Source organism: Setaria italica, chromosome IX, assembly GCF_000263155.2.
Source record: "Setaria italica strain Yugu1 chromosome IX, Setaria_italica_v2.0, whole genome shotgun sequence".
Lineage (NCBI taxonomy): Eukaryota > Viridiplantae > Streptophyta > Magnoliopsida > Poales > Poaceae > Setaria > Setaria italica.
The window spans coordinates 8,893,061-8,901,713 of record NC_028458.1 but is presented as its reverse complement, the minus strand read 5'-3'; the positions used below and the strand labels follow the sequence as shown (position 1 = coordinate 8,901,713).

At 44.9% G+C, this 8,653-nt stretch overlaps 1 protein-coding gene across 2 annotated transcripts; it reads right to left on the bottom strand.

The window, feature by feature from the left end:
• Window positions 1-255: 255 nt before the first annotated feature.
• LOC101758904 (BEL1-like homeodomain protein 7) lies at window positions 256-6,126 on the bottom strand. 2 transcript variants are annotated; one of them, XM_004982120.3, is made up of 6 exons: window positions 5,881-6,126; window positions 4,601-4,702; window positions 3,090-4,036; window positions 1,875-2,251; window positions 1,726-1,786; window positions 256-1,286 (listed from the first exon to the last, which is right to left on the bottom strand). In XM_004982120.3, the coding sequence occupies exons 3-6, from the start codon at window positions 3,933-3,935 to the stop codon at window positions 618-620; spliced, it is 1,953 nt and encodes a 650-aa protein (XP_004982177.1). In that variant the 5' UTR covers window positions 3,936-4,036; window positions 4,601-4,702; window positions 5,881-6,126; the 3' UTR covers window positions 256-617. The 2 variants fall into 2 exon arrangements, with proteins under 2 accessions (XP_004982177.1, XP_004982178.1); XM_004982121.4 differs by lacking the exon at window positions 5,881-6,126 and adding an exon at window positions 5,347-5,601 and having other exon boundaries at window positions 618-1,286.
• Window positions 6,127-8,653: the final 2,527 nt, after the last annotated feature.

Sequence of the window (8,653 nt, the reverse complement as noted above, 5' to 3'; positions counted from 1 at the left end):
TGCGGTCGGGAGGAGGGTGTGGAGGCAGAGGTAATAACGAAGGGGTAGTGGGAGTTCAGTACTGGTTTTAAGAAGTTTTAGGAGGGGGTGAGGGGACTAAAAATTTTGAGCCTCCTAAAACTTTTTAGTCACAAGGAGTGTTTGACTCTTTAGTCATATTTTAGTCACTTTTTAGAAGCTAAAATTTTAGAAGGGTGGAAATAAACAGGGTCTAACATAAAGCCTGACGCGTGCACTAGCAAGAAAGGCTGAAGATTCTCCTGCAATCCATTCAGTTTATTAACCCATTTCCTTTTAACAGCCTGCACGGTATATATATACCTGGATCACGAGTACCCATTACAGGTAAATCTTCTTTACAGCATGGCCCTTAAATCATAGCATTTTACATGAATAAAAATATTCCATCTTTACCAGGATTTCTTTACCGCTATCACCCCACCACCTACATTTACATTACATTTACGCTATATACCTCCCCTCCCCTTCTGTACCCCAATTGCAACTACAGCTACAATTCCACGCCTGAAAATTCAATCCAGGCATGTTATTCATCCTGGCACTACAAATGCCAATCTTTTTCCTCGCGCTTTTATAGAATGTGTGTGAGCTGAAATTCAGGCCACAAAATCATGCATCAGAGGCGATGGCTCGAACCGCTGCCGTTGTTGTTGATCCATTTGGTTCGTGGATTCATAGTCTGAAGACGTGGAGGTAACGTTGAGAGGAGCTGTGGCGTTGTAGATGTCTTCGTCTCTGACGCCGGGGAAGCCCGGCTGGGTCTGGGTGTTTGGCACTGAAGAGAGGCTGTTCTCGGCGTGCTGCAGACCCAACGTCAGGGACACGTTGTTGTTGCTGTATCTCCCGAGCTCTGCCAGGTGATACGCCATGAATTGCGTGCTCTCATCCGACTGATGAGCAACGGCGTGGTGGAGGAGGCTGCTGCCGGCAGTTTCACCTGGTCTCTGGGCCTTCAGCATCAGGCTCATGAAGCTGTCCTCTGGGTTCACCTCGTTGTGGAAGCTGCCGGCTGGGGCTCCGCCGAGGCTCATCATCCCACCGACGTTGGCTTTGGATTCGTCAAGCTGACTGCTTTGGCAAGCCTGGCTTGTTGAAGTCTTCAGGTCCTCCTTTTCTTCAGAAGATGGCGCTTTGTCCTTGCTTCGTGCCCCATTGTCGGAGGACGAATTTGAGTCCAACTCCACATCACCAACCTCTTCTTTGTACATATCTTCAATCATTGGTTTCCAGAGCCGGACACGGGCATTAATGAACCAATTTGAAATCTAGAAAAAAAAGAATATAGATGAGTCTCAGTAAATGATCCTTTCCATTGTTCAAAGGAAAGGAAGCCGTCAGATCGGCTGTGCTCATTCAAATGCAAATATTCAACAGTGCTAATGTGTTTTCTCCCAGAAAAGAGCAATTGCAGAGTCTATTTAAAAGTTGTTTGTTGTTGGAATAAAATTTAAGGTATCCTATTCGTAGGATCTGGACTAAAGTCCGGTAAGGTATATATTACTCATGCGGATAAGCAGCCCTGCAGCATGTAGAATATGTTTGCAGCACAGTCATGTACAGCTATGCAACAACCTAAATTAGTTCTTCCACAGCATGTCTATAGATTTGAATGATATGGTATGCCAAGCATTTTTAAAATTGATGCGCTAGCTAGTCTAGCTACTTGCTAGCAAGAGAAAATAAATCTTAAGCAGACAAAAATACCTGACTTCTTGTTAACCCAGTTTGTCTCGATAACATTAGCTTTTCAGAATCTTTTGGATACCTGAAAGGGTGTCAAGAGTGTCATGAGAACAAAATAAAAAAGGGGGTGAGTAAACATATCTGTAATCTGTAAGTTAAAAGAAACTTACGGGTGAAGGAAGTGTTCAAAAAGCCAAGCGCGGAGAATTGAGACTGAATTTTCAGGTAGTCCCCTCTGTGGCCTCCAAGCATTTTGCTGTAGCATACCATACTGTTGGAAGGCTCGCTGTTGCCTTATTTGCTGATCAATGTAACGAAGGCGAGTTAATTTGCCCTCTTTACCAGATGTACTGTCGTCCTCCCCAAGTTTCTTGCGGATAACAGCAATTTGATCATTGATAGCATCCTTTAGACATCGGAAATGACGGGAGATTGTCTGGAGGGCAACTGCAGTATAAGGCTTGGCAGCTCCAGAACCAGCAACCATATCGAATGATGACATTACAAGTTGCATCTGATGATAATAGTGTTTGTACTTTCGGTCCACCTGAAAGTAATATCAATGTGATCTTAAAAATTCAGATATACCGCATAGTTAAACAAACAAAATACACCTTACTCATTGCTCTGATTGATCCCATATTAAGACCAATTTATCCTGCTAAGGGAGAAATATATTTAAGCTCATACAACCATCTGACAATTCGATTGGGTGGGTGGGGGTGGGGTGGGGGGGGGGGTGGGGGGGGGGGGTTGACTCCCTTCTGCATTGGTGGTGATCCTACCCTGAATAACAGTTTTATCAATATAGCTGTTCCTACTCCGAAAAATGTTCAGTGCTTGTCTGGAGGACCTTTTAGCTAAAAAAAACTGGCTATCTATAGGTTCAAGCCTTGTTAAATAGCTACGACTGTGGGCAGCTAGGCATTATTAAGAAGGCTAGACCCACCTAAACTAATAACCTTTGACCACGCTGTCCCAGCTCTTCCAAGAACACAACTCGAGAAGCTCTAGTTAGGAGCTGAACCATTGCAAATGGCCTTTGGATCAGGAACCAACTATTTGACTTGATATTTAGGCCGCAACTCAAACAGAACGGATGGGTGGGATTCCTCAGGTATTTTTCTAAGAACAAAAGGTGGAAAATGGAGTCGACTTTCAATATATAAGAAAAAGTAATCTGCAGCCGTCCCTAGATAATAAAGTATTGGTTTATCAACCTTCATATTGGAATATCTGAATATTTAAGGATTATAAGTGAAACTAATCTTTGCGAACAAGTCTGTCTTCATGCATATTACCTCTACACTCTACAGCTTTCAGTCTAGCAAAAACATCGTTGTGTTACTGAAATGGTAAGGTACAAGTGCAGTAGACTCACACACCTCATCCAACATTGCCATAAGTTTTGCCATCTTATTCTGGAGCTCTTGCTTCTCCGCAGTTGAAAGCTCAGCAGCGGCATTGGCACCAGACTCTTGTGGATTGGAAGACACTCCCTCGCTTTTAGTCCCCCCATCAGTCTCTTTGCCATCTGTTTTTCCTGATTCAGCAGGGCCTTTATCTGCTTTCTGCTTAACACTCTTCCAAACACTGACAATCTCATCAAGCAATTCTTGTGCTGCCTTCAGATACTTAGAATTCCGGATTGCCCGTGAGGCCTCAGATTGCATATTCTTCATTCTGTTGTCATCACCCTGGTAAGAATTTGGTGACAGTAAGTCTGGCTTTGCAGACCAGTATGGATAGGAAGGTGCCAAGATGTGCGTGTTGAGGCTCAGAGATAGCCCTTGGCCCGGTGCTGATGGAACACTTGTTGAGTTGTGGTTGTTTAACATGCCAAACTCGACTTGTGCAGTGTTATGGGCATCATTGTGGATGAGATCACTACCACTGCTGTGTGCTCCATCCATCAAATGCATTAACATCTCATTTCTCATATCTTTCAAAGGACCAAAAGAACGCTGCTCTGTGAGTGAAGTGCCCATGTTAGTAGCTTCGTTGGATGATGAATCATGTGACATTGCTGAAGGATGGCCAGGAAGGTCCATGAAATTCTGCTGAGGCTGAATAATGCCGCTAAATTCTGTATATGGTCCAGAAGATGCATTGTTCGGATAAAGCAAGTTTCCTAGGGTTGGTGGCATGGGATATGATGCATTGCCTGACTCTGTTGAGTACAGGGTTTGTGAATCTCTTTCACTGCCAGGGCTCGGGTAGTAAGTAGCCATATTCCAGCTTTGACTACTCACTTATCAAGATTACTGCAAAGGCATAGGCAAGTGTGGAGAAGCAACTACAGAGCCCTCAACCAATATTTCTGCTGACTTTCCTGCAATTGGGGGAATGGAAACAATTGAAGATAATTCAGTTTAAGAAATTATACTATGCATATACAGTGATATAGCAGATGACGAAACAGAACTTCCATTCGCCGTACAATAAAAAGCTTCCATTAAAAGGTAGGGTGAAAGAAGCTAAATCATAAAAGACGCGCACAAAGACCAGTCACGAGTGTGAGGTCCAAGGCCAAACCTCAGTTTTGGCAGCAGTTACCACTATCTTGTTCTTTTCTCTAACATTTCTGGAGGACAAACAGACATGATGCTCATCAAATAGGAAAATACAACTGACAAGGTAAGACGCTGGTTTGTGACCTATAGGTACAAGTGGTCCTTCATCCATGACATTAGCTAAGTTGTTGTCTTTTGCCACTACCTTACCAAGAGGATGAGAATGTGGTTGTGAATTCCTTCTGCTTCACCAAAATAATACAGCTATTCAAGGCGTCCAACCAGAAATTCTATTCTACAACACATGCAAATTGCAAAACCACGAACAAGTTTTGATTTTGAGGAAAGTCCTTCAAGCAGAAAATGTTTGTAAGATATCATACCTTTTTCAATCACTTGGCTGATGACTGGTCTGTGTACTAGGCTTATCAGAGCTCCTTCACCAGCTCAGCACCCGGTAGAATGAATACTGCTTCAGAATCACTCTGGAAGAAGAGATGAAATAGCATGAGATTCGAAATTTCCTAGAAGAGACCGGGATGCTTCACTGCTCGTTTGCAGCTGTAATTTTCACTATTTTTTATGATATGAAAGAGGTGGAACCGGGAGAAATGTCCTAAGCAAAACTTAGTTGTCACACGATAAAAATAAGAGAGCACTTCAACTCCTATAAAAGGAGCTAAGAATTCCATCGCATAAAAATAATACAAGAGAGTAATCAAGGGAGTAATCCAACACAAGAACCGCCTCCTGAAAAAAGATGGGGGGAATGATTGAAGAAAAAAAAAGGTAACGGTGCTTTAAGAGCATGACTTTCATGCGGGCATCCAAGCGGAGATAAAAGAAAAGATTCAAGAATCAGCAACAAATCCAAAAGGGCTCCACTCCAATCAAGCTCAATTCTATCATCCCAGCAAAAAGCCTCCCCCCTCCCGGTATCTGACGAAGCAACTAGAAACTCAGAACTGTGCGATATCAAACGGCGACAATCCAGCTGCAAGAAGCGCTGAATTCAAGAAATTAAGCAAGAATTCTGAGCCCAACACCAAGCACCAACACCAAAAAAATCAAGAACTTGAGGCCAGGAGGTAAAAGGAGAACCATGAATTCAGCAGCCTGAGCCCCATACCTGCACTTCCACAACAAAGCGAACTCAACACAACCGCAGGAACCCTGACCCGATGGAATTTCCCGATGAAGCTCTCACAGCTACAGATCCCCCAGCCACCTCAAGAACCCAGGGGACACCAAGAAACCACAATTCAGAGAGACAGCTATCCCAGAGCCCTCATGAACCAAGAAAACCCTATGCTCCAGCACAAACACCATATAATTGAGGGGATATCTAATTTTTTGCCACTATTAGGGACTACGTGAGAGGAGTGAATGTGAGAGGGGTTAAGTGAACATAGCAGGAGACCAACCAATCATTGGGGTCATAACAGCACCCATGGAAACCAAAAGGATTGGTTGCACCCACCGAAATCGGACGAGACACAATTCCAGAAGCAGAGAAGAAGAGCAAGAACCAGAGCGAGCAAACCGAATCGTGTTATCCAGAGAATATGCACCAAAAGAATTTCTGTTGCTGCTGCTGCAACCAACAGGCAGGAGCTAATGATGCGGAGGCGATTGATTAAGCAATAGGAAAATGGAGGCAGACCTGATGGTGTGCTCCTCGTGGGGGGCAGGGCAAGACGGCAGCGATTGCTGTCACCGGACCCGAGCCGACGCTCGGCCTTGGGAGGAGGGGCGGTGAGGTGAGGTGAGCAGAGGAGAGAAGAAGAGAGGAGAAAGAAACCCAACCCCCTCCCTCCCAGTATGGGGACAAAATCAGATCCCAAGATAACAATACCAAAAGGAAAATAGAGGAGAGAGAAGCTTCTCCCCCCTCTCTCTCTCCCTAGCTACCACCCTCTCTCTCCCCTCTGCCGCTTTTCTTCCTCCTCCTTCCTGCCCCGGGAATAAAAAAAAATCCAGCACCACCCACTAAATGCAACAAACAACAACGCCCAATATAAAAATAATTCGAGGGCCTGCCAGAGAAAGCTGTTTCTCCCCTCCATCTTCTTTATTATTGCTGCTGGTGTTGGTTGATTATTGTTGTGGAGGATTATTGGGGGGGAATTAAACCTACTCAACTCGGCTCAACTTGGCAGCTCCGCTTGGGCTGGTGGGAGGGACTTGGCGGTGTGTCCACCACAACTTCCGGTTGCTTCTTTCTTCACGATAACGCGTACTGACATGGGCCGTTCTTATTCGCCATACGCATCGTCGCGGCACCAATTATGCGGCTATTCTATTGGTCATAGGTGAGTACGCATAAAATTAAAAGCTTGTGGTGTACCAACTCAGCTTTTTGTTTAGCTCTCCTCTTGGGTACATCACCCTTCAGCTCAGCAGGTATTGTAAGTTAATGTTCTGCAGAGTACCATCGGATAGAACTCAAAATTATACAAACTCTCCAACAATTCAATATGCATGAGGGGAAAAAAAGATTGCATTTACCTTGGAAGTGTCTAAAATTTAATATTAAGAAGAGAATTAGCATCTGAATTTGAATTACAAGTTTTTTAGAACACGATTCGAATTTGGAGTTAGGATGGACAACCAAACGTCACACCCATTGATCGAGCGGATAAGTCCAACTCTACCTATAATACTATGCGTTTAGACCTACCCATTCCTTATACGTACCAAACTATCATCATGTAAATATAAAAATTGCATATTTGTATTGTACCTCTGTTTCAAAAAATATCTGTATTGTACTTGGACCGGCGGCGGTGATTATCAGTTCAATACTCTGCCAAAATGCCGCTCATTTATCGGTCGTGACAAGATAGCATCCAGCCGGCCGTGCTGTAACCGGAATGCCGCGGTGGGCCAGCGGCATCCAACCGTGACATTTCTGCCCCCACTGCACGAAAGCCCTGCCCACCTTGAATAATTGGAGCCTCCTTCCCGACTGGACCACGCGTCCATGCCGCTGCGCTCTCATCGGAGTCAAGAGCTGGACCAAGGCGGGATGGAATTAGAACCTCGCCGGTCGCCGCCTCGCCACTTGCGCATCAGATGGCGGCCGGGGCGGACACGGGCGACGGGACGGCCCGGCATCCGCCAAGAGGGTGATCAGGAGGGCGGCGAGCCGGCGACGCGGAGAGAAAGGATCTCAGGGACGGCATGCGCATCACCGCCTCGGCTTGTGGTTCGGAGGTTTGGAACGGGTTGTGTGCGGCCGGGCGATACTGCAATGTGGTCGAGCTCGAGCCGGACCATTTCTCGGGTGCGGGGTATGTTGGGGATTTTTTGTGGTCGGGGAAAGATTCATTTTTTTTTTTGTCATAGCTCTAAAATTGGCATGATCTTTTCGCGAGAAAACAACGTCGAGTAGTTTCTCAGCATAAGCTAGTGGTATTTTCCTGTAGCTCTACAAATCATAACGATGAGCATCTCTGATAGACTACAATCTCGTTCGGTTCTCTCGGAACCGCTTGAAATGAGATTTATTCTGCACGGAATGATTTGGTGAGCATCTCTCAGAGACTACGGCCTCGTTCGGTTCTCTCGGAACCGCTTGAAATGAGATTTATTCCGCACGAATTGATTTGATCCGGTTTAAAATCCAGCCTAACATAAAATAACCATTCGGTTCGGATTGGAATAGAGCCGAGCTTGATTCTATTACAGCTCGTTTTGGTTATTCCGGCCTTTTAACGACCCGGAATCAATTTTCATATCTTGACCTCTAAAACAAAACCCTCCCGAATCGAGTGACACAACCGGATCTACTCATTCCCCTCCAAGAACGAATCTGTTTCATGATTCAATCATGGAACAAGGCCTACAACAGACCTTGAAATTGACAAAGTCATGTGCTAGTTTCATTTGTTGCTCAAATAATTATGGTTCTCAGCCCTATATATTTAGCTCAAAATCATATAGTATTTCAGCCTGATTTTTATTGAGCCCGATTCTTAAATTTCTAGGCTGCGCAGGGAGGAAATGACGGGGCTCGCATAGCCATAATTTGGGTAATTTCTTCACCCTTAATATGACTCAATTTCCTTGTGAGAAACCGTTTCTTCATCTCCTCTCCAATCATTTTGCCACATTGGTAATTTGCTTACATAGTAGGTAAATTAAACATTTGATTCTATGAAATTATCCTACTCCCCGTTTTGGTACTATCCATCTTGCTCAGATATGGTATGACAAACCGTACCTACTAATCCTCTCAAAAAAAATGTACCCACGGACTAGACATGCCCATCCGCGCATCAAATCAAATCATTTAATTACTGTAGGCACGAATGGCGAAGAAAGGCCGGTTTGCGCTGGCTGCTAAAATTTCCCCCGTGTTGAATGTCTGAAAATGCACGCGCATTGAATGGCCGCGCACGGTAGCGCCCGCCTGCCCGCGCCCGCAATTCGGT

Bases quoted from the DNA above. Each gene is read 5' to 3' on its own strand.
- LOC101758904 (XM_004982120.3), bottom strand. From the start codon at position 3,935: ATGGCTACTTACTACCCGAGCCCTGGCAGTGAAAGAGATTCACAAACC. The intron at 2,252-3,089 runs GTGTGTGAGTCT...TATTACTTTCAG, and splicing joins TTATGGCAATGTTGGATGAG to GTGGACCGAAAGTACAAACA. The intron at 1,787-1,874 runs GTAAGTTTCTTT...ACACCCTTTCAG, and splicing joins TTTGAACACTTCCTTCACCC to GTATCCAAAAGATTCTGAAA.